Raw genomic sequence first — 26,880 nt, 5'->3', positions numbered from 1 at the left:
CTGCTGAATGCTGACTGTTATAAACACACGTGTGACTCACTTTACTCTCATCGTCTTTAATTAGATCAAATACATCAACAGACATCATCACTGTCACATAGAAACTATAGAATTCAAACCTGATCTATAAATGACAAACACTACAATATAAAACATGTTAGCAGTAATAATCATATCAAACATGTCACCATTATACCAATATAATTACAAACTGATCGTTTATACACTACAAAATAAAAGTATGTTATCAGGAATCCTTGTATCTGTCCACCATAGCTGTGTTTATAAAGCATGATCTGTCTGTCTGTCTGTCTGTCTGTCTGTCTGTCTGTCTGTCTGTCTGTCTGTCTGTCTGTCTGTCTGTCTGTCTGTTTGTGTGTCTGTAATACCAAAGCAATTCAAAACTGAATGATGTATTAATTAAATAATCACATGTAATTAAAAATAATAATTAATAACCTGCCATAAACCAATCCCTTCTGATTACCATGGAGATCTCCTAATCAATACCAGATCAATATATTCAATGTAGGCTTTCATTGATCGCTATACGTTCTAACGTTTTCCAGAGTGACACAGATCTTCCCTGGTAACATCTTCAGAGACGTACCACCATCATGAGTATTATTAGGAGTGTCAATGTCCTTCATCTTTTTCCAGACTCTGTAGCTCAGGTTCTTCAGGTGTTTGGCCACGTCTATCAGCGCTCCTGAGACCGGCGTTGGGTCCTGCAGGGTGAGCAGGGTGACTCCCTCCATCGTGGTCTTGTAGTTCTGCAGGAATGAGACGTGGTCGTCGGCTCTCAGCTGGTCCTCAGCAGCTTGGATTGCAATGGAGACGGATTCCATTTCTCTGCTCACACCCTCAATCCTCTCCTTCATCGCCTGACTCTTCTGAGCCTCTTCCTCCTGCAGGGCGGCGGTCATGGCCTCCTCTTCCTTCTCTAGGAACCGACGAAGATTCTGGAACTGTTCCTTAATCTGTGCCTCTATGTTCCTGGCCTGAACCTCAATTTTTTTAAGCTCCTCTTCATGAACAGTCAAACGGGAAGCCATTTTGTCTGCCGGTCACACACCTGAACTGGAATGTTCTCTGAGGCTGTTACACCAGAGGAATCCTAGAAGACAAAACAACAACAATAACATTATGAGTATCAATAGTTTTAGTAGTAGTCGGTCTGCCAGGTTGTTCAAATAATTTGTCTCTCTATTCATTAATCTATTGATTGATTGATATTTGCCTCTCGGTTAGTTCACACACACACACACACACACACACACACACACACACACACACACACACACACACACACACACACACACACACACACACACACACACACACACACACACACACACACACACACACACACACACACAATTTACATTAATCTACCAATCACACTTGCAATGCAATAGATAGATCTCCCATGTAAAGGGTATTTCAGCAACCGAGTTAGCGGACACAACTCAGACCTGTGTCTTTGATGGTTTTTATAATACTAACACACAATACAAACACGCTCTAACACTTTTAGGCCAGTAGGTTATAAACCTAGAAAAGGAAACACGAACAACAACACAACTACAAATTGCTGACATGAAATATACACACAAAACTATAAAACATATCAGAAATATATACATTTATCGTCGTGTAAACACGCTGTGTCTTACCTTCAGTCAGAATCAGAATCAGAATCAGAATCAGTTTTATTGTCACATCACAGGTTTACAAGGTAAAAAAGTGGGTGAAATTCTTTTTTGTACATCGTTCCCATCGCAACGTTAGTTTCCATAGAAAGAAGAGGGGGGGGGGAGAAGAAGAGGGTGGGGGGCAGGTGGGAAGGAGATCAAAAACAAGAGAGCAACAGAAGGCCAGACAAGTTATCTACATATTTACAAATTACCTGAGATAATAAATAAAACTAAAAAAACTAAACTAAGGTGCCTGAGCATAGCAGCAATGTATTGTACTGTGCATGTTATACTTATACTGTGCATGGTAGACAAGGACGTTAAGGTGCTTAAGGAGCACAATAAAAAGACCCAAAAAAAGTCAGTGCGTTATACAAGGGATTAAGGTGCAAAAGGTCAGTGCGTGTCCACCTAGAGTGGACTGACCCTAGTATAATCCGCATGTAGCTCCATGAGGGAGTGCAACAAAAAGTCATTTGTACCTGGTGTAGTCCACAGGTGTGTCCGAGGGGGGGGCTAAAGTCCAAGTCATTGTCCCTGGTATAATCCACAGGTGTGTTCAGGAAGAGCCAGAAAAGTCTGCGCCGCCTGCTGTCAGGCTGCTGAACTCATCCAGGCTTATGCCCCATTCAGCATTCTGACAGCGGCTGGATTGAAACTACACCAAAATCTGGTGGTGGAACTCTTGATACTGCGGTAGAGCCCCTTGCCCGGTCGCGGTCGTTGTAGGGGGTTGAACAGTCTATGACTTGGGTGGTGCTTGTCCTTGATGATGCGCTTGGCTTTGACCACGCACCGCTTTTTGTACAGTTCCTGGAGCGCTGGGAGCTCGATTCCCATTATCCGCTCTGCCGATCGCACTACTCGTTGTAGGCTGACCTTTTCTCGGGCAGTGCAGTTCCCGTACCAGGCCGTGACACAGCCTGTTAGGATGCCTTCGACAGAACTGTTGTAGTACAGCCTGAGGATGCGACGTCCTACTCCGAGCTTCTTCAGGCGGCGGAGCCAGTACAGTCGCTGCTGAGCCTTTTTCCTCACGTGTGTGGAGTGCGTCTCCCATTTGAGGTCCTCCTCGATGTGTACTCCGAGGAACTTGAACTCGCTGACCCTTTCCACTGCAGCACCGTCGATGAGGATGGGCGCATGGTCTCTCCGCGGCCTCCTGAAGTCCACGATCAGTTCTTTGGTCTTGTCGACGTTAAGAGAGAGGTTGTTCTCACGGCACCAGTGTGCCAGTGATTTGATCTCCTCTCTGTAGTCAGACTCGTCGTTGTTGACGATTCGGCCTATCACTGTCGTGTCGTCCGCGTACTTTATGATGGTGTTGGAGACATGTGTGGCTATGCAGTCATACGTGTACAGGGAGTAGAGGAGAGGGCTCAGCACGCATCCCTGGGGTGCTCCGGTGTTGAGGGTCAGGGGGTCGGATGTGATGCTGCCCATTCTCACCACCTGATGTCGGTTGGACAAGAAGTCCTGTATCCAGTCGCACATGCTTGGGTGTAGCCCTAGGTGTCTGAGCTTTTTGTCAAGTATTGCTGGGACAATGGTGTTGAATGCTGAGCTGTAGTCCACGAACAGCATACGTACATATTTGTCCTTCAGCAGCTTGTTGTCCATGTGCGAGAGGACGGTGTGGAGAGCCATGGCAATAGCGTCGTCGGTGGATCTGTTTTTGCGGTATGCATACTGCCACGGATCCAGCGAGGCAGGTAGCGTGGAGCTGATGTATTCCCTCACCAGTTTCTCGAAACACTTGCTGACGATCGGGGTGAGAGCAACAGGTCTCCAGTCGTTCAGGCATGTCACTTTGGCCTTTTTGGGAATGGGCACAATGGTTGACATTTTGAACCCTGCAGGGACCACAGCCAGGGAGAGGGAGAGGTTAAAGATGTCAGCGAAGACACCCGCCAGCTGGTCTGCACATGTCTTAAGGACCCGGCCTGGAATCCCATCAGGTCCGGCTGCCTTGTGGATGTTGACCCGTGTGAAGGCTGTACGCACTTCTCTCTCCGAGATGGTTAGAGGAGGGTTCTCCTCTGCTGGTGCTGCTGATGGCCCCGCTTGGCTGCCGCGGTTGGAGCTGATCTCAAACCGGCCGTAGAAAGTGTTCAGTTCGTTGGGGAGGGAGGCAGGCGGGTTCACCTCGCTTCTGGTTCTTGTTTTGCAGTCTGTCAAGGTGTGTACTGCCTGCCATGTGCTCCTGATGTCGCCACTGCTGAGTTTGTCTTGCATCTTTTTTGTGTAGGCCTTTTTCGCCTTCCTGATGGCGCTGTTTAGGGCCGCGCGCGTCGTGTTGCGCGTTTCCACGTCGCCAGATTTGAAACCAGCGTCCCGTTCATGCAGATGTGCACGTACTCCGCTGTCCATCCATGGTTTCTGATTGGGATAGATCCGAACTGTCTTTTTTGGGACTATGTCATCTATGCACTTGCTGATAAAGCCAGTGACTGAGTCTGTCTTTCTGAGTCTGTCAGTCTTTCGGAGCTCGCAATGGAAAATGACGAACGCAGCAATAACACCCTGGTAACTAGTAACACTGATGCATGCGTAGAACACTTTGTCCTGATAGTGAGCATCCACTCTATTTATATGGGTTTGGTCTACCCATGTGGGCGTAACCTTCTGTTGATTAATCATGTGACTTGTGTATTGTCTTAAATGTGGAAACACAGGCTTTAGCATTGTTCTATAACAGTAGCCACTGTCCCCCAGCTACTCATCTGACCTAATCAATCAACACTCTCATGTGACCCTCATGTGACTCTCATGTGACACATGCAAGTCCCCCGCTGTGGACCCCAACACATAGTTTAGTAGACCTTGTATTGTGAATTGTACTTCCATGTACTGTTTTTCATGTCTTACTAAATAAAGTACATCAATCAATCAACAGGTTTGATTGATTTTTTTTAATTTATTTATTTTTTATTAGGCAAAAGAATGTAAAACAACACAGTTACATTTATAATACTTTTGTCTGAAAGGTCCGACCAAAAAAGTCCTTGCGGACTTGTTTCCGTTGGGGTCCTTGAATTAATTTCATAGACATATATAGTAGCAACCAAACAGTCCAAAAATCAACATAAAAATACAGAGAAAAAATACCACTATGTACCCAAAAAAAAGCATGAAAAATTAAAAATATATTTTAAAAAAGGGGAGGGGGGGGGGTCGTCTGTGTACAGGGAAACTGGTACTAGCTCTTCTTTTGGACTCCAGAAAGATGAGTTTTTAGGGCTGTTTTGAATGGGCCCAGCTAACTGCATTTTTTGAGGGATGGGGTTAGACTATTCCATACCTTGGTGGCTGTGCTGTAGAAGGAGAATTTGCTTGTTTTATGGGTGGGTGGTACCAGATTATTGTTTACGCTCCCTCTAGTTTCGTGACTGTGGGTGTCACTAACTTTTTCGAGGTATTTATACAGATATGCAGGTATAGGGGGCATTTCAGGCAAATCTGCATTTACAATTTTGAAGACCAGTCCCATTTTTAGTTGTTTAACCCTGTCTTCCACCCTGAGCCAGCCTAGGCTGGCAAAGTGAGTTGGAGGGAGGTGGGTCATGGGCCCCAGTCCGAGAAGTAGTTTGTTTTGGGAGGTTTGAAGCTTAGTCTTCAGTGACACTGAGGTGTTGGAGTACCAAGAGGAGCAAGCATAGTCAAAAAGGGGCTGAATCAGGGCCCCTGAGAGGGTCCTGAGGGCCTGGGGGTTGACAAAAGAGGAAACTCTGCCCATAAATCTGGTTCTCTGATTTACTCTTTTGACCACCTTTGTTGCCATGCTTTCACCTGTCAGGTATTTGTCAAGAATACATCCCAAATAGGTAATCTCTTCTTTGCTAGTGATGATTGTGTCATCGACTTTGACCTTGAAGTCATTTACCTTCATTTTACTGAGGGAATGTTTGGTCCCAAAGAGAATGGATTCAGTTTTCCCAAGGTGTAGTGACAGTTTGTTATCGGTAAGCCAGGTACGGATTTTTGAGAGTTCAGAGCTGAGAGCTTCCTCAACTTGCATCTTGTCCTCACCCGAGATCAGGAGTGCCGAGTCATCAGCGAACAGGAACAGTTTGCAGTTACAGGCAGCATTCATGTCGTTAATATATAGAAGGAGCAGTAACGGCCCTAGAATGCTGCCTTGAGGAACCCCGCTGCTCACCGGGAGGGATGAGGACATGGTTCCGTTGATGTCAACCACTTGTTCTCTACCCTCCAAGTAAGATCTCAATTTAGTGATGTGCAATCAAAACCAATCGCCTTCAGCTTATCAAGTAGAATTGAGTGGTTTACAGTGTCAAACGCCTTTTGGAGGTCCAGCATGACCATGCCGCAGTATTTGCCCGAGGTCCGCATATTTCGCAACTTCTGCAATTTCACTGCATAAAATCACATAAAAACCGTGCATATTTCGTCACATAATCAAGGATTTTTGGCCGGCGTTTTTCTAGGGGATCTAATAAGTAGTACTGCAGAGAGAACCGTGTCTGTAGGGCCTCAAAGATACTAGGCGAGCAGGTCGTGAGTTATTAAACCTAAAGTGGACACTGTTCCGATGTTACATTTTAAGCGTATATGAGACTAATTGTAACAGCATGAGTTGCTAATGTAACACTGCTAAATGACAGCATTAAACAAATCGTTTTCAGCTTAAATCAATTATATTTAATTCAAGCAACTGTTTTACATTGTTTTCATACCAAAGATGTGATAAGATAATGTATCATACATAAGGAATTAATTAAATATTACCGGATGGCAGTTTAAGTGAATTCCATGGGAAAATACATTGATTACACCTAAAAAGATGCGTGTTACAATATTTGCCTCTGAGATGTAGTGGAGTCAGAGGCCGCATTGACCGGTAATGGCCGGTTTTGACCGATATTTTATGACAAAGACCGGAAAATATAAATCTCTCCGGGCATCCTGACCGGTTGACAATGACACGGCAGTTCATTATAATATCATCGCAAATCTCTCTCTCTCTCTCTGTCTCTGTCTCTCTCTCTATCTCTCTATCTCTCTATCTCTCTATCTCTCTATCTCTCTATCTCTCTCTCTCTGTCTCGTCTGTCTCGGTTATTTGGTGGATTTTGGTACTTTATTTTCGTTTTTTTGTCACTTTATTTCGGGGTTAGGGTTAGGTTAGGGTTATGTTATTTAATTCTTATTTTTGCCAGATTTTACCGATTTATTATAAAAAAATAATTATTAATTAAAATATTTTTATTTATTTTTGCAAAATCAATTGGGTGCACCAGGCCCACCCATGGCTGCACCCCTGATACACATGATGAAAACAGAGCTATATTGTCCAACTTGACCATACTGTACAATACCAAGTACTCTAAAACCAGTTCACCCGTGATGCAAGCTTGTACATCTGGTATTTTTGTGCAGTATTTGAACATTGTTTTTATACTTTTTTAAGACAAATGTCACAAGCTCACAACGCATCATCGCTTGTGAGCTTGACGATCGGCTATTTTCAAAAAGCCAAAGTTAAAATAGGGCTGAAACGGTTTATGTATGTTTTGTCATAATAATTAAAATATACAAAGTAACAGTAACTAAAGTTTTCAAATAATTGTAGTGGAGTAAAAGTATAATATTTGCCTCTGAGATGTTTTAAAAGTAAAAATATTGCAAATTGGAAATACTCCATTATCTTATCACATCTTTGGTCAACAAAAACAATGTAAAACCGTTGCTTGAAATAAATATAATTGATTTAAGCTGAAAACGATTTGTTTAATGCTGTCATTTAGCAGTGTTACATTAGCAACTCATGCTGTTACAATTAGTCTCATATGCGCTTAAAATGTAACATTGGAACAGTGTCCACTTTAGGTTTAATAACTCACGACCTGTTTTATCAATTGAAAAACTTTAAGTGGTTTATGATAGCGGACATGTGTAGGTCCTTTGCTTGAAAATATTACATGTAGGTGAAAAGATCGGCGAGTAAAATAGTGAAAAGGGAAAAAACGTTACAACCTTGGCAGTTCTCCCTTACTTACTTTCCACCACTGGAGATGGGTGATGAATGTGCCACAGTGCCAGCATGGTTACATTAGCCAGTAGTGATGTGTCGTTCATGATCGATTCGTTTTAAAGAACTAGTTCATTTGCCGTGAACGTGAACGAGCTCATTCACTTTCTGAAATTGTTACTGTCCGTTCACGCGCGACGTTAAAAAAACGCTCCCACGATGGTGCTTTACACACATTATAAAACATACATGAACCACTTTAGGGACCAGTCGAAATTTACATAAGGGGGGGCATGGAGGAAATGTATGTGCCCTGATCTAAAATGCCATGACCCTCCCTTTGACAAAAAAAAAAATCAATGACCCTCCCCAAGTGATTACAAAAAAAAGAGTAACCCTCCCCGCCTAGAAGTGTCACGATATATTGTGTCACGATATAGCCTATCGTGGTATTAAAATGTGATGATAGGTATTGTCATGATGTCATACTGTATCGTAATATTTTTTTAATTGTTTTTTTAATAAAAAAAAAACACTTTCTTTTTTTTTGCCGGTGAAAGTTAGGAGTTTTTACTGTATGATATGAAATGTAAAGCTTATCATAATCATAGTAATTATTAATCATGTCCTCCATCATATTCAAGGTATTTTGGAGAGAAATGAAACAGACTCCAGTCAGTCACTTTCAGTTTAAAGCACTGCAGAGGGGAGGTGTTGTGTGTCAGCTGATGCTCGTTGACGCTCGTTAATGTGACATGCATCTGCACTCTCAAATAGGCCTACATCTAATCTAAGATTGTATTATACTGTATCTGGTATTATAGTTTTTTTTAGCTGTTGGAAATAACTAGGCTGCACTTGGTTGGTAAAGTCCAGATGACAAAAATATGAGGTTTGTGGAATTTATAGTTATGCAGTCTTATATTATATTATATTTGTTATATTAGTGTCTATCTGTCCTCTGAAACAATGGGTTTATAGTTAGTGAGAACTTCACTTCTCCATTAAGCTTGCACAAATGTATTTATTTGTGTGTACAAAGCACTTTGTAATTGTTTCTAACTTGCTTTATAACGTTATTTATAAGATGATGGCCAATGTTGATGATACATGAGAAAAGAACATTAATAATATATCATATCGATATCATGCCCAACATCATGTATCGTATTGTGAAATTCTTGACACCCCTAACCCTCCCCATCAAATACAACATGACATTTAAAACTGATATGTCCAATGTTTTGCTTTCCACATTGATTAGAACATTGCTGTAGTGTAGTCAGTCTTGCTAAATGCACAGTGTATCTGTAGTAGTGGTAGCAGAATGGATAGTGTTCTCATCTTACATGTGGGAAACCCATTGAATCCTGGTCAGATTGAAGAAAGTTGAATATTTGGTAACCAGTAGTTTAAAACTTTTGTCACTCTGCCCTTTTAATTATCAACTACAGTGACTACAACTACACTGTTGCCTACATAAAACAAATTAGGCTATCAATTATGGCCTGATGCTTCTGGTTTTACTTGTGGAGCTAGGCATCTATACACAACTGTCCATATAGATCCACATTAATCACATGCACAGAATTACTTCAAATGATTATGAATATCCAGTTATAGTAGGCCTATTTATAATGCATCTCTCCAATAACGCCTGTTGAAGTTTTGCTTAATTGTTCAACCACCATCGTTAAGACGCTGAATAGATTTGACTGGGTCGTTCACACTCGCTGTGCGTTGATGGCTTGTTAACGACCGTCATTGATTCTAAATAGACAAGGTGTTACTTGATTTGAATTCTTTGTATCCTTTGAAATGGAGAGGGGTCATTGACCACTGTTCTGCTGTACTAAAAAGGTATATAAAAAACGGACTATTTTATCAATTCAAAATTGCATGACCCTCCCTTGGATTCAAAGTAAAATTAGCTGACCCTCCCTTGGACCAAAATTAGAAAGGCATAACCCTCCCCTATTTTCCTCCATGCCCCCCCTTATGTAAATTTCGACTGGTCCCTTAGCCCTATTTTAAACCTAGGCTATTTGAAAATAGCAGATCTAAAAGCTCACAACGCGTCGCATCACGACGCGTTGTGAGCTTGTAGGCTATTTTCAAATATGTTAGCACTTTTACTTTTGGTACTTTAAGAATATTTTGATGCCAATACTTTTGTACTTTTACTCGAGTAAATTTTGAACGCTAGAAAATAGCGCTACTGAACAAGAACGTGAACGAATCATTTGAACGAATCATTTGAACGAATCATTTGAACGAATCATTTGAACGAATCATTTGAACGAATCATTTGAACGAATCATTTGAACGAATCATTTGAACGAATCATTTGAACGAATCATTTGAACGAATCATTTGAACGAATCATTTGAACGAATCATTTGAACGAATCATTTGAACGAATCATTTGAACGAATCATTTGAACGAATCATTTGAACGAATCATTTGAACGAATCATTGCCGTGAAAGTGAACGAAATCGTTCGTTCACTGAAATGAACTTTTTTTCCCACCACTATTAGCCAGGTTGATGGGCAGTGGTGGAAAAAGTACTCAGATATTGTATAAGTAAAAGTAGCAATATTACAATATAAAAATACTCTGTTACAAGTAAAAGGCCTGTGTTCAAAATGTTCCTTGAGTAAAAGTACAAAACTATTGGCATCAAAATATACCTAAAGTACCAAAAGTAAAAGTACTAAAATGTTTGAAAATAGCCGATCTACAAGCTCCCAACACGTCGCATCGTGACACGTTGTGATCTTGTAGATCTGCTATTTTCAAATAGCCTACTGTATGTATAAAATAGGGCTAAAGTGGTTAATGTATGTTTTATAATATAATAATTTATATCTGCAAAGTAACTAGTAACTAAAGTTTTCAAATAATTGTAGTGGAGTAAAAGTACAATATTTGCCTCTGAGATTTAGTGGAGTGAGAGGTCGCGTTGACCGGTAATTGCCGGGTTTGACCGATATTTTATGAAAAAAGACCGGAAAATATAAATCTCTCCGGACATCCTGACCGGTTGACAATGACACGGCAGTTCATTATAATATCACCGCAAATCTCTCTCTCTCTCTCTCTATCTCTCTCTCTATCTCTCTCTCTGTCTCTCTCTCTGTCTCTCTCTCACACACGCCTTGAAGTTCTAACTTTATGGTTAAGTTACACCTATTTCCTGTTAATAATAACCTGTGTAAGAGAGTTGTTGTTTCTGGGAAGTTGTCGCGTAGACTACCCACTGAGAATTTTTTGGGCTATTAGCCGTTTAAATGACGTCTAAATGTCACCTAGCCGTCTGGGCTAAATCCGGTTTATGAGTGGTCTAGAATTGAAAGTTTTTTCAACGTCTAAGCCTAGACGTTGTTTCAACGTCATTTGAACAGCTAGATATAAATATATAACCGTTCAAATGACGTTGCAACAACGTCTAAGCTTAGCCTAGACGTCGAAAAAACGTTCATTTTTAGACCTGTCATAAACCAATTTTAGCCTAGACGTTATTTAATAATTTATAATAGCCCGAAAAATGCTCAGTGGGTTAAACCCAATTATAGACTATAGACGTTGTTTAGACGTCATGTAAACGTCTATTTACTAAGGATATTAATATACTTATAATTCAATCAGATGTTTAAATAACATCTAAACAACTTGTAGGCATTATATACCTTTAAGATCTATCAAATTATTCACTCGAAACCTATATTAATGCATTTAAATGCCTTAATTTTAATGCAGATCCAGGTTCTCTACAAAAAATACCTGATGGACCAAATTTAACCCGTTTTGCTTACCTTTGTAGTAGTGTAGTCCCATGATGTTCTGATAATTTGTTTACATTATGTTGTCATCTTTCTGGATCTTTTAAATAGGTTGCAGTGTAACACTAATGTCATGCTACTCTTTATTGTACCACTGGATAAAAACATTTTTCTTAATGTTAACATTGATCTACTCTGAACATAACTATCCTTCAACTGTAATTTCAATCACAATACATATTTCAACAAAAAAACATACCAAAGCTTGTACAATCGTTCTTTAATTTCTGCACCTCTTAATGCTTTAAGCCATTAAGACCTGTCATGTTAGATTTTAAACACTTTAACACATCTTATACTTGAGCTATTCAAAAATAGCAGATCTACAAGCTCATAGCACGGCACTCGGCGCTAGTCGATCTGCTATATTTTCATCCTGACCGGTTGACAATGACACGGCAGTTCATTATAATATCACCTCAAATCTCTCTCACTCACTCTGTCTCTCTCTGTCTCTCTCTGTCTCTCTCTCTCTCTCTCTCTCTCTCTCTCTCTCTCTCTCTCTCTCTCTCTCTCTCTCTCTCTCTCTCTCTCTCTGTCTGTCTGTCTGTCTCTCTCTCTATCTGTTTCTCTCTCTATCTGTCTCTCTCTCTATCTGTCTCTCTCTCTCTCTCTCTCTCTCTCTCTCTCTCTCTCTCTCTCTCTCTCTCTCTCTCTCTCTCTCTCTCTCTCTCTCTCTCTCTCTCTCTCTCTGGCCCCTATTCTAGGTTTAATTTGAACAAACCACTAATTACGGAATTAGGACTAGGCAAGAGGCGTTTCCCCGCAAATGTTGGTATTCTGTGGCACCCCTCTCACCCGCCAAACACCTGAGCTACCCCTTACATTATGCATAGGTGTGGTTTGGGCGTTACAATGATAAAACCAATCACCGTGCCAGAAGCCATTGCCTTTAAGAGAAGACTGCGCTAGCCGTCATCTCCGATCCAATATATGCTCTAGCCTATCTCCCTGTCTGCACTGTTGCCTGGTCTGATTATTATAGGCTGCATTGGGCTTGTTTTCCTTCTTTTATTTTATTTTATCCAAAGAAAAATTTATATTAATTTGTAGCCTATTGTGTTCACAATAAGCTTGTCATATTAGTCAGATCCGGAATAGTATATGAAAGACATTTAAAATATTTATACTATTGGTACACACCGGCTGCTCCCAAATAATTAATTACATCATGTTGCGACAACGCTCCTACGTGGTACACAGACAAACAGTAGCACATGGGTATAATAAATTGGACAGTTTTAGGAAAGGTCTATAGCCTATGTACTCACGTATTTCCACCATTCTAATGGATTCCAGGGGTGTGTAAACATCTCTTAAGTAGCTTCATAGTTTCCTCTGAAGTGACGCAGTTAAAGTTAACTTACATCCATATTGTCCCCGTTATCTTTCATCATCCACCTTTGTTCAGTAATCCCGAACAGAGCTACACTTTAAGTTTACATCAATCACAGCCTCTCAAACCCTAATCTCTCAAGAACAGCTTCTGCACTGCGTTGGAATCTGTCGGGGAGGTTCGTCATAACATGTGCGCATGGGCGTGCCTTCAGATCAGGAAGCAGGCCGCGCTTTACCCAATCAAATGTAGTGGGCGGGATTCACGTGTCCGTCGATCCTTCCCCCCTCGAAACAAACCGAAACTAATTTAACAATAGCGTCCGCGGAGCAGACAAAACCACGGAAAGATATTCACATTTTAACTTACTCTTTCATCATAGAAACAAGTGGGCTTATAACCAATACGATCCATGTTCTCTGGGAGAAGTGGTGTTAGTGTTCCGTGTAGAAATATTGTTAGTGGGAATGAAAACATAGTCGCACCAACCGGAAGTGATGCGCTGAAGGCATACAACAAACACCGGTTTCCTTGCGCTCTGGCGTTACGTTTTCTTCCGCCCAGAGCCAACAGACATAGAAAAAACAGCAGAGGGCGCTGTTTTTCGTTTTCAGTTGGCGATGGGTTCCCAGATTGCTCAAACCCAGACACATTGCTGCGATGCGTATGTGCGTCGCCTACCTACCCAAAATAACAGACATACAAGCTATCAACGGCGCTGCGTCATGTCGTGTCGACAGCTTACAGATCTGTTATTTTGGACAGCATAAACAATGAGGCGCGCCGCGCGCCACGGAGTAGCCTAACACTAAACCAAAAACATTACATTATGTGGTCAACAACATACTAGACATGTAACTTGCTTGGAGCTTTTAATGCAGTGGTTCTCAACCTGTGGGTCAAGACCACAATGGAGCACCCAACGCCTGGCGAGCTTGTAGATCTGCTATTTTCACAATATTTATCTGTGGAACCGAGTCAAACAAAATGGGGGGGTCCCCAGTTCAAATATGGTTATTTTGGGGGGTCGATGGCCTGAAAAGATTGAGAACCTTTTAATGCAGTAAACATGAACGTAGCGTTTACGTGGGGAATATAATAATAATATAATATATATAATATATAATATAATATTCACCCGCAGCATGGGTTTAACGAGACAGCAGCCAAAATGAAAATCACACTAGATGATCCGATCATCTTATAAAAAATGTAAGTGCTTAAGATTTTAGCCCAAACCCAACGGGACCCGACCCGGCCCGTCGGCACCGGTTGGGCCGGGTCGACGTTTTTTTTTAATCCAAATAAATTCATATATTAATTAATTTGTAGCGTATTGTGTTCACAATAAGCAACTTGTCATTAGTCAGATCCCCAAGAGTATATGAAAGCCATTTAAAATAGTTATATTCTTACACAGCTGCTGGCAAATAATTAATCACCAGCGCACTGAGCGCAGCAGCAGCGCAAAAGTAGGTCAAATCAATCAATCAAGTCTTGACTGTCAGTTGTCACGACGGCAGAGCCCCCTTTAAAGTTTAAACCATAACATGACATATAGAATGGATCTTCAGACTATTGGGATTGAAAAGCTTTCTTCATGTCTTTTTCACCTCAAAGTAAATGTTGGATTATTTCTTCAAATGAGAGCACAGGCAGCGGGCTGTAGAAGGTAACATTGGATGTGATTTCTCCATCGCAACTCTTTCCCATCAAACAAAGTAATCCAAACTGTTTTGTACTGCTTATTTTGCTTGCTAAAAGCATGATTTTATTAAGACATGACAGCAATATGGAAAAAACGAAAATATCTAAATTAAAAATATATTTCGTATAATAACCGAATATCATTCTTAAAATGGTTATGGGGCAGTGTATATATTTATATAGCCCTATTTGCTCCAAGCTGTTTTTTAAATAAAATATAGACTGTTGGAATAGGGTGGAATGACTCCTGTTCTTAACGAATTACCAAGATTTAATGAGAAAAAAGGCTGCATGCAGCAATTAAGCTTCTTTAGAAAAATGACTGACGGGCTGGGCTGGGTCTAATTTGTCAATTATTAGTCGAGCCGGGCTGAAATATTTAGGGGATATGAAAGCTCTAGTTAGTAGTTTGAAGTGCTCATGTGGCCTTATAGTTGCTTCTTTTTGTTTTCATAGACCTGCGGTTGCTTATTTCTCGCCAAGGCTGGCAACACGGCTCATGGTCCAACGCACAAAGCCATTGTAGTGTCTGTGTGCACTTGGCGGGTGGTTTTATAAACCGGCGGGTGCTTTTAGAATCCACTATCCCCCCTCCCCAAGCCGTACCCATGTGTGGGTTGAGAATGTCAATGTGGGGGATATAGCAACAACACGCCCACGGGCACACCTCCATGCGCAAATAACGGCGTCGGCATAATGGTGACGGGTAGAGCAGGTGCTAGAATAACCTATTGGGGTGGCGCAGCTCCATTATCGGTATTTAACGTGGTTTAGGGGGGGGGAAAGTGCTCGAGAATAGAGCCCTCTGTCTCTCTCTCTATCTCTCTCTCTATCTCTCTCTCTCTCTCTATCTCTCTCTCTCTCTCTCTGTCTCTCTCTCACACACGCCTTGAAATTCTAACTTTATGGTTAAGTTACACCTATTTCCTGTTAATAATAACCTGTGTAAAATCTGCTGCATTGGGAGGTAAACGGGAGACACTTTATTGTGAAGGTGAGACCGGGAGAGGAGAGTTGTTGTTACTGGGAAGTTGTCGCGTAGACTAGAGTTATGTTGTCGGAATTCTAAATGTGAGATCGCCAGCCGGTCCGCACGGTTATTAAGTTGTGTATTGAACAGTCAAAACAAGTTGTATCATTAGTTATAATTAAAAAATACAAGAAAAAACATTTTTCATTTTAAAATAAGTGAAGTCATCCTTTAAGTATTTTTAAAAGCATGCACTTTTGAATACTTAAGTATTTACTTTACCTCAAGCACCAATTTGGCAGAGCAACTTTCAACATGTAATATTTGACTTTTACTCAAATACTGGGGTTGATTGAGTGAGTACTTTAACTTGTAATACATATTTTAGTGTATGATCTGCTGAATGCTGACTGTTACAAACACACGTGTGACTCACTTTACTCTCATCGTCTTTAATAAGATCAAATACATCAACAGACATCATCACTGTCACATAGAAACTATAGAATTCAAACCTGATCCATGAATGACAAACACTACAATATAAAACATGTTAGCAGTAATAATCATATCAAACATGTCACCATTATACCAATATAATTACAAACTGATCGAATCATTTAATCTATTTAACTATCTGTCCACCATAGCTGTGTTTATAAAGCATGATTTGTCTGTCTGTCTGTCTGTCTGTCTGTCTGTCTGTCTGTCTGTCTGTCTGTCTGTCTGTCTGTCTGTCTGTCTGTCTGTAATACAAATAATCACATGTAATTATAACCTGCCATAAACCAATCCCTTCTGATTACCATGGAGATCTCCTAATCAATACCAGATCAATATATTCAATCTAGGCTTTTATTGGACGCTAGACGCTCTGACTGTGGTTTTCCAGAGTGACACAGATCTTCCCTGGTAACATCTTCAGAGACCTACCATAACGATTCCAAATGAATGGAAACAGTCTCTCAGTGAAAGTGTGTGTGAAGGTGTGTAGGAGTGTGTTAGAATCATAATCAAAGAAGGACAGCTGTCCTCTCTCCCAGTCCAGCTGGACTCTGATCCTCCAGAGTTTCTGATTCACTGAGAGAACAGTCTCTTTAACCCCTGAAGAGACTCTGTAGTCACCCTTTAACTCTATAAACCATTCTCCACTCCCTGTGTCTCCCTTCCTCTGGTAAGACTCCACACACACACCTACTTTAAAGAGCATATTGTCTCCAACCTCAACACCCCAGCTGTGAAACCCTGAGTTAAAGCCCTCAGAACCCAGGACTGTGTACGAGAAGCAGTCAAACCTCTCTGGGTTGTCAGGAAGCGGCTGCTTGCCATTCACGCGTTTCACACTGGTCAGATCATCAGACAGCTTGAGTGCAGCATGAGCAGTGTTGGGGTCCAGGATCACAGGAGTGTAGGAGACAATGTCCTTCATCTTGTCCCAGACTTTGAAGCTCAGGTTCTTCAGGTGTTTGGCCTCGTCTATCAGCGCTCCTGGGACCGGCGTTGAGTCCTGCAGGGTGAGCAGGGTGACTCCTTCCATCGTGGTCTTGTAGTTCTGCAGGAATGAGACGTGGTCGTCGGCTCTCAGCTGGTTCTCAGCAGCTCGGATTGTATTGGAGACGGTTTCCATTTCTCTGCTCTGACCCTCAATCCTCTCCTTCATCGCCTGACCCTTCTGAGCCTCTTCCTCCTGCAGAGCGGCGATCCTGGCCTCCTCTTCCTCCTGTAGGAACCGATGAAGATTCTGGAACTGTTTCTTAATCTGCTTCTCTGTGTTCTTGGCCTGAACCTTGATGTGATGTTCTCTTTTTTGAAGCTCCTTTTCCTGAACAGTCAAACGGGAAGCCATTTCGTCTGCCGGTCACACACCTGAACTTGAATGTTCTCTGAGGCTGTTACACCAGATGAATACTAGAAGACAAACAACAATAACATTATGAGTATCAATAGTTGTAGTAGTTACAGTATAGTGGTAGTAGTGTTTGTAGTGGTTGTAGTCATAGTAACAGTAATAGTTTTAGCACTTTTTTATAATCTGCCTCAGTGGAGATTGTAGCAGATAAACAGTGTGTCGGTCTGCCAGGTTGTTCAAATCATTTGTCCGTCTATTAATTCATCTATTGATTGATTGATATTTGCCTAAAAAAAAGGGTATTTCAGCAACCGAGTTTGCGGACACAACTGTGTCTTTGATGGTTTACTACTAACACACAATACAAACACGCTCTAACACTTTTTGGCCCGTAGGTTATAAACCTAGAAAAGGAAACACGAACAACAACACAACTACAAATTGCTGACATGAAATATACACACAAAACTATAAAACATATCAGAAATATATACATTTATTGTCGTGTAAACACGCTGTGTCTTACCTTCAGTCTTTCGGAGCTCGCAATGGAAAATGACGAACGCAGCAATAACACCCTGGTAACTAGTAACACTGATGAATGCGTAGAACACTTTGTCCTGATAGTGAGCATCCATTCTATTTATATGGGTTTGGTCTACCCATGTGGGCGTAACCTTCTGTTGATTAATCATGTAACTTGTGTATTGTCTTAAATGTGGAAACACAGGCTTTAGTATTGTTCTATAACAGTAGCTACTGTCCCCCAGCTCCTCATCTGACCTAATCACTCAACACTTTCATATGACTCTCATTTGACTCTCATGTGACACATGCAAGTCCCCCGCTGTGGACCCCAACACCACAGGTCTGAGGCCATTTCTGCAACTTTTGCAATTTCACCGCATAAAATCACATAGAAAACCTAACATATTTCATCACATAATCAAGGATTTTTGCCAGAGTTTTTCTGGGGGGTCTAATAAGTAGTAATGCATGAGAACTGTGTGTGTAGGGCCTCAAAAATACTAGGATAACATGAACCTAGCATCTTTGTAAACAACATGCTATCTAAATAACATCCTGTACATTTGAAACTATAGGACACAATAGGTAAACAATGAACCTAATATCTGTCTAAATAACTAAATCACATTCATAACATTTTGTGTGAGAGAGAGAGAGAGAGAGAGAGAGAGAGAGAGAGAGAGAGAGAGAGAGAGAGAGAGAGAGAGAGAGAGAGAGAGAGAGAGAGACCCCCTTCCACTCCAGCTGCTCATGGACATATTCCGGTGTCTGAAGTGTCAGTTGTGAGGGTGATGATGGGTTTGTGTGCAACAGTGCCAGCACGCAGTGGTGGAAAAAATACTCGCATGTTTTACTTAAGTAAAAGTATCAATACAGCAATATAGAAATACTCTGTTACAAAGTCAAAGTCCGGAATTCTAAATTTACTTCAGTAAAAGTACAAAAGTATTGGTATCAAAGTGTACCAAAAGTAGAAAGTACTCATTATGTAGAATGTCCCATTTCACAAGTTCACAAATCTTTTAAAAAATAGCAAGTCTACAAGCTCACACTGCGTCACATTGTGACACATTGTGAGCTTGTAAATCAGCTATGTTCAAATGGCCGAAATGTATACAAGTGGTTTATGTATGTTTTGTAATTGTAATCAAAATCTACAAAGTAACTAAAGTTTTCAAATAATTGTAGTGGAGTAAATGTACAATATTTGCCTCTGAGAGATGTAGTGGAAATTGGAAGTACTCAAGTAAAGTACAAATCAGGGGCGGACTGGCCATTTGGCATACCGGGCATATTTTCTTTTTGAAAAATAATTCTGCTCCAGTTTTAGGATTATTACAGTCATTTCCGGGCCGCGCAGCCCAATTATTAGTTACGTTAATGTTTGGGCTGCTTCTCAGCTGTGGCGTAATTTACATAGGGTTGCTGGGTTAAAACAGTGAACAGTGGTGGGCCGGTTCGGACCAAAATGCCAGGGCTGAATTTTGGTCCCAGTCCGGCCCTGGTACAAATACCTCAAAATTGTACTTAAGTACAGTACTTGAGTAAATGTACTTAGTTACTTTCCACCACTGGTGATGGGTGATGGGTGTGCCACACAGTGCCAGCATGCTTACATTAGCCAGGCCCTGCTTGATGTCTGCAGAAGACTTGGCCGTTTCATCCAAACCAATCAGTCACCTGTTTGACAGGCCTTGCCTTTGATCTCTGCAGCTACTCAGTGGTGGAAAAAGTACTCAAATGTTTTACTTAAAGTATCAATACTGCAGTGTAGAAGTACTCCGTTACAAGTAAAAGTCTGGAATTCAAAATTTACCTGAGTAAAAGTACAAAAGCATTGGTATCAAAATGTACTTAAAGTAAAAGTACTAAAATGTTTGAAAATAGCAGATCTACGAGCTCACAACGCGTCGCATCGCGACGCGTTGTGAGCTTGTAGATCAGCTATTTTCAAATAGCCTATGTATAAAATAGGTCAAAGCGGTTAAAGTATGTTTAATGATTTAATCATTTATATCTGCAAAGTAACTAGTAACTAAAGTGTTCAAATAATTGTAGTGGAGTAAAAGTATAATATTTTCCTCTGAGATGTAGTGGAGTAAAAGTAAAAATATTGAAAACTGGAAATTCTCCAGTAAAGTAAAAGTACCTCAAAATTGTACTTAAGTACAGTACTTGAGTAAATGTACTTAGTTACTTTACACCACTGCAGCTACTTATGTAATTATAACATTCAAACGAGTCACGTACAGTATACATCAGAGGAAGGATGGGTGCTTATTGTACTTTGTCCTTTTTGTCTTTTATTTTCTTTTATGTTCCAATCTTTCCACATTGTCTTCTTTGTGTTATTGAGTTTAGGAACACGGTTGCTTCTTGGTAATCTAATCATCCACTCAACTACCAACACAGAACAAGAGATGCTGTTCCCTTTAGTGGCCGTTGTAATGCAATTGATCCTAGAAAAACAGACAATACAATATAAATAGCTACTAGTCAAAGACCTGCAATAACAGTGCGGAGGGGAAGCTACTGTATACAGAATTTGGATACAGGATAGCAGTGTTGATTTTGCCAGCAAATTTTTATTTAGTTTTAGTCATAGTCTTTTGAATAAAATTCCATTTAGTTTTAGTCATATTTTTAGTTATCTGAAATGTTTTACTTTTTGTCTAGTTTTAGTCGACTAAATATCATCAGATTATAGTCGACTAAATCTACAGTTGAAATAGTCTACTAAAATGTATTTGATGGTGTCGTAATGGCTGATTTTTCACTTGGTTGCGTGCTGAAAATAGCAGATCTACAAGCTCACGTTGTGAGCTTGTAGATCTGCTATTTTCGGAGCGCAATACCCGAGCGCAATACCCGAGCGCAACCAAACATAAAATGACTTGTCTTTTAGTTCTACTGGATCTCTTCTCCACTAGTGAAATGTGAAGTGCTAAATGACTGTAATGTAATGATGCCGATTGTATCCAATGAGGAGAGAGAACCCCATAATTTGTCAGCTTAAAATGTATAGTGTTCCAGCTCCAATTTTGTCTTCTAATTTTTGGTTTTCTCTCATAATTTCCAATTTCAATTGTTCATCCTGTATCCTAATGACGTCTCTCTCCTGCCTTATTGCCTGGTAAAATTTTTAAAGCCCCAGTGTGTACAACCTTGGTCAACTAGCAGCCAGTAACGGTGTGTGTGTGTGTGTGTGTGTGTGTGTGTGTGTGTGTGTGTGTGTGTGTGTGTGCGTGTGCGTGTGCGTGTGTGACAGGGGGCCAGTACATGAAGGAGGTGCTGATCGACGGTCAGAGCCATCTGTTAATTATCCGGGAAGAGACAGGACTCCCAGATGTACAGGTGGGTCTGTTAACAACCTGAATAATGTGTGGAACAAAGGCTTCTGTATTAAAGGTGCTGTACGGGATTTTCTTTTGTGAAATTATAAGTGTTAAATAGCTCTAATGTTCTGATAGTAATACTTGCTATAGACTAGAGTGTTTGTAGGAATAGTAGCAAAAAAGTGTGTCTGTTGGCACAAATGGGGAGTTGCGTCATCATGATCCAAGGAATCCAGGGAACCTTTTTTTCGTATGACCTACAGGTCGTAGGTTATTTAGTTACACGCTTATCAGCCCAACGTTGCCAGAGATTAGCTGTTCACACAGACACAATGACACACAGACGGACGGACGGACAGGAGCGAAAACATGCTCTCCTTCAGCCGTCCGGCCTGGCGAAGACAACAAGTGAAATGCGAAGTGATGACACAAAGAAATGAGCAAAACAACATTGGAACTAGAACACTATAAAATCGGAGCCGCAAAATGGGTATAGCCTCCTGATTGCATGAAATTGGCAACCCTCCTAAAAATGTATTTTCTGTTTATTAAAGAGATGGAGAGACAGGGGAGACTCCTGTTATTGAACACACGCTCCATAGCAATGATTACTATAAGAATATAGAGCTTTAACCTTTTCACACAAAAAAAAACATTTTGTTTTAACCAAAAAATGTCATTACACTAGCTTATGGCAGGCCCGGCGCCAGGATGAAATGACTGAGGGGGCAGTTGAAAATTGTGGGGGGGCACACCAGTCGCGCAACATACACGCACGCGCAGCGCGCGTGCGTGTATGTTGCGAGACCCGTGCGCGCACTTCGCGAAATCTTGCGGTTAATTGCGCGGATTGTGGCCGTTTTTGGGCGTTTTTTTGTTACTTTATTTCAGGTTTAGGGTTAGGGTTAGGGTTAGGTTAGGCTTATGTTATTTAGTTCTTATTTTTGCCTGATTTTACAGATTTTTTATCAAAAAATGAATTATATATTTTTTTATTTTTATTTTTTAAATAAACTGAGGGGGCACAATTTGAAACTGAGGGGGCCAGGCCCCCTCAGGCCCCCCCGTGGCGCCGGGCCTGGCTTATGGCATACAATCGATGCGATGCGAGAGTGCGGTCTAGCCAACACCAACTCAGGTCTCCTGAATCGCTGCCCTCCACGCTCTCCTATCTAGCATCAGGGTCTTGAGCGCTACAGCAGGGCTCTTCAACATTTTTCAGGGGAAGCTAGGACCCCCCTAGCTGAGAGAGAGATGAAGCAGTGACCCCCCCACTACATATTGAATTAGATTGTGTTGCAGATTAAAAATGTTCTTAGCTTTCATAGATACTGTAGGTTCTTATAGACTTGTTCCAATATGTTGGATTCATGTTAAACATGTATTTTCAGACGGTTAACCTTTGAAACCCTCAATATTTAGTGAACTTGACCGTTGGCTTTTTCTTTTTCCCTCTACACACCTACTCTCCGAAAATAGCCGAAAATAGCCGAAAATAGCCGAATAGCCGAAAATAGCCGATCTACAAGCTCACAACGCCTCACAACGCCCCCCCTCAAGGACCACTGGTGGTCCCCGGACTACTGGCTGAGAACCACTGCCTTAGCGTAGCGTAGAGGACCACATTTCTGATGTGGTCCATCCATGTGACACCTACAGTATAGTGCCATTCATAGCATTCTTACAATGGAGTGGTCCTATCTTCTTCTAAACCCCTCCCCCTCCTCCTCAGTTGGCGGGCTGGGTGGACGCAGTCATCCTGGTGTTCAGTCTGGAGAACGAGGCCAGCTTCCAGGAGGTTTACCGGAACTACAACCAGCTGAGTGTTCACCGCACCATCGCCGAGATCCCTTTCATCGTGGTCGGGACTCAAGGTAAGATATACCTGACATCACTAAACTAAACACAAATATGCATCTGCTTTTTTGATTTATTTGAGCATTTGTGCTCACCAGAACTCACATGTTTTACTTAAGTAAAATTATCAATACTATATGTATAAATACTCTGCTACAAGTAAAAGTCCGGAATTAAACATTTACTTGAGTAAAAGTACAAAAGTATTGGTATCAAAATATACTTTAAGTACAAAAGTAAAAAATACTCATTGTGCAGAAGTTTTCAAATGTATAAAATGTATAAAAGATCTTATGAAAATAGCAGATCTACAAGCTCATAATGCGTCGCATCGCGACGCAGTGTGAGCTTGAAGATCGGCTATTTTCAAATGGCCGAAAACTTTAAATAGGGCTGAAGTGGTTAATGTATGTTTTGTAATAATAATCTAAATCTACAAAGTAACTAGTAACTAAAGTTTTCAAATAATTGTAGTGGAGTAAAAGTGCAATATTTGCCTCTGAGATGTTGTGGAGTAGAAGTAAAAGTACTGAAAATTGGGAATACTCCAGTAAAGTAAAAACCCCTCAAAATGTTGCTTAAGTACAGAATTTGAGCAAATGTACTTAGTTACTTTACGCCACTGGTGCTCACGTGAACAGTTATTCAAATGACGCGATGACTTAATGACGTACGGACATGATCGGAACATCAGCCATGGCTGTATTTAATGTGACTGATGTTGAGACAGACCCTGATGAAGACCTTCTAGGTCAGTGGTTCTCAAACTTTTTTATGTCATGGAAAGGACACCCAAATCAATTATGTATTTGACCGCAGACACCCATCTGAAAACATGTGTGTGACAGGGACCCACATACAAGATTTGTTTAAAAAAATGTACCGGTATTCAAATTTGTTCAAGATTTTTTTTAAATAGCTCTAACAAGCTCACACACCTCATCGCGTTGCGCTGTGAGCTTGTAAGTCGGCTATTTTCAAGTAGCCGATGTATGTGGGTTTAAAGTGGTCAAACTGATTTGGATGCTATATCAACTATCAATTATGCTGGGGTAACCCTGGAACCGCCTCAAGTTATCCTGGCGGTCCCCAGACCCCACTTTGAGAACCACTGTTCTAGGTCGATACGCGTTGATCATAATTCAATCAGAAACACTCACGTCAAAGTAGATTTAGCCATGTATTGCCACAAATGGAATACAGTTAAGCTTTGCGTTAAAGCTCCGCTCTTGGGAGAATATTCCCTGAATTTTGTCGAAGCAGCCTGCTAAGCATATATTCAGGGAATGCTTAAGCAAATCCCCCGTAGGGATACAATGTCAACAATAAGCAGTACATTGACATATTAGTTTGAATTAGCAGATATACATGATAATCACAAGTATTTGAGCCTATGCCAGACTCTAATCAAAAGGTGGAGGCTGGGGTGGAGGAGGAGCTAGCAGAATGCATTGGTTCAGCAACCAACAAAGACATAGATAATTCTAACCGTATTTAAAGGAACCTCTTTGCTAATGCGTGAGCTGTGATTGGATAATGAGTGTGTGACGTAATGACCAGCAGTGCTGTGAATGGGGAATAGAATAGACTGACAGCTTTGGCGTGCAAGACTTCCGTGTCCTGCATGAACTAACGCTATGCTTCATTTTGTTGACTTGCTCAAAATAAATAAATCTTATATTTTTTCATCAAAGACAGAGTGCCTTGGAATTATTTTCTTTGCAAGTCTGCAGTCCACACCATGTGGGAGTTAAGCAGTACTTCTTTGAAAACCCTTTTTTTGCACAAATATGCATTCTTTGTATCTGAATACTTTATTTTCGCTGAGTGGGATGTCTTTTTCCCTGCTGTATCTACAGTGCTTTTCTTGCCCTGTAAGCCAGGGCAGGGATTTCATGCCCCTTGTTTTGGCCGTATGCCCTTCAAAACATTATGTACACCAAGGAACACTTTATTAACAGTTTGCAAAAAGTACAGAGGTACAGTAATACAATAATGCTAAAAGGATAACACGAAAAGCCCTGAGGGCTTGTTTCCATTGTGGTCCTGTGTATTCAATTCATCAAGACATATAAAGACGTACAATACTATACATGAGATCATCATTACTAGGAGCAGTAGAAGTGTATTTACAGAAACACAGTGGGGGGTACAGTTTAGGCATTTAGCAGCTCATTTCAAATCATTCTTAACCCTGAAATTCAATTCCTAAAAAAAAATTCGTCGTTTCATTTGATGGCCTTGCTGCCCCTTGCATTTGGCCTTCGTGCCCTCAGAAAATGGACTACACCGGCGGCAGGCGTAGCGGTCCGGGCGCCTAGGCTGCTAGTGCAGCAGCCTGACGGCATGTCACGGGTTCAAATCCGGATCCCGGCAACCTTTGCTGCGTGTCATTCCCCGTCTCTCTCTCTCCCCATTTCCTGTCAGTCTACAGTATTCTATCAAATGAAGGCAGGAAAAGACAAAAAAAATATCTTTAAAAGAAAATGGACTAGCAAATACATAACTGTATCTTAGAAATGACAAAGGTTGATTTTCCCTTCTGCCCCAGGCTTTACATACTGGGTGACCCAAAGCAGGTTGCCCACTGTGATTATGTGGATTTCATCCTGACTGCTATCATGATCGGTAGAAAGGTTCTGATGAGGGGTTGCAAGGATGCTGGGAGTCCTTCTTTCCAAGAATGGTTTGTAGAGATTGGCAAAGTTGCTGCTTATGAGCAAATAACCTATAGGAGGTCAGACAGATTGGATAAATACATCCGTAAGTAGGGAGGCTATATAATGTATATTGCTAACAGGACTTGAGGTGTGGTGGTAGCGCAACTTACTGTTATTCTTTTTCCCCCCTTTCTACCTCATTGAATATAATGTATGTAACCAAATACCCAGGATCATATGGCATTCATATGGCATTGTCTTACTTTAAATTTTTTAAATTGTATTGTATTGTATTGTATTGTATTGTATTGTATTGTATTGTATTGTATTGTATTGTATTGTACTGTACTGTACTGTATTGTATTGTGTTGTATTGTATTGTATTGTATTGTATTGTATTGTATTGTATTGTATTGTATTGTGTTGTGTTGTATTGTATTGTATTGTATTGTATTGTATTGTATTGTATTGGTTGTTGTTGCATTTGTTGTCTATTTGTATGTCTGCTTCTTGTGTTTAACATTTTCCTTTTGTTTATCTTCTACTTTTTGTGTAAAACTGAAACATTAATAAACATTGAATCATAAAGAAAATAAAAGAAAATGGACTACACCAAAGGTGGCCTTGATGCCCCTAAAAAAATAAATCCCAGACCTGCCTGTAACTGTATGGAATGTCCCACGCATAAAGACAGTAAAGAGCTTATCTGATCTCATCTCTCTGTATGTATTATTATTTAGATCAGATCAGTAAAGGTCTTGTATATCTGATCTCATCTCTCTGTATGTATTATCATGTAGATAAGATGAGTAAAGGTCTTGTATATCTGTTGTATTATCATATAGATAAGATAAGCAGTTCTAACCATCGGGTCATAGACGACGCCAGAGCCAGACAGCTGTGTTCAGACGTCCGTCGCTGTACCTACTATGAAACCTGTGCTACGTATGGGCTGAATGTCAACAGAGTCTTCACTGACGGTACAGTAATCATTCATTTTTCTTATACTTCATTTATTCATGTGACACCACAGCGATGCAGTCATGTCGAGTATAGAGACAACACAAAATACAACATCGGGACAAAAACTAAACAGAGACAAAA

General features: G+C 40.8%; 1 protein-coding gene across 1 annotated transcript in view; it reads left to right on the top strand.

Annotated features, from left to right (window-relative positions):
• Window positions 1-26,880, top strand: part of LOC308081822 (arf-GAP with GTPase, ANK repeat and PH domain-containing protein 1-like) — a gene marked incomplete at both ends in the record, with an annotated part of 94,164 nt that overhangs the window by 36,640 nt on the left and 30,644 nt on the right. The window contains 3 exons of the mRNA XM_080423445.1: window positions 21,193-21,278; window positions 22,992-23,133; window positions 26,622-26,756. Of these exons, the coding sequence (XP_080279571.1) occupies window positions 21,193-21,278; window positions 22,992-23,133; window positions 26,622-26,756 (363 nt within the window). The remainder of the gene's footprint in view (window positions 1-21,192; window positions 21,279-22,991; window positions 23,134-26,621; window positions 26,757-26,880) is intronic.

This window comes from Gymnoscopelus braueri (genome assembly GCF_963280865.1).
Source record: "Gymnoscopelus braueri genome assembly, chromosome: 3".
Taxonomy (NCBI): Eukaryota; Metazoa; Chordata; class Actinopteri; order Myctophiformes; family Myctophidae; genus Gymnoscopelus; species Gymnoscopelus braueri.
This window is presented reverse-complemented; position numbering and strand designations above follow the sequence as displayed.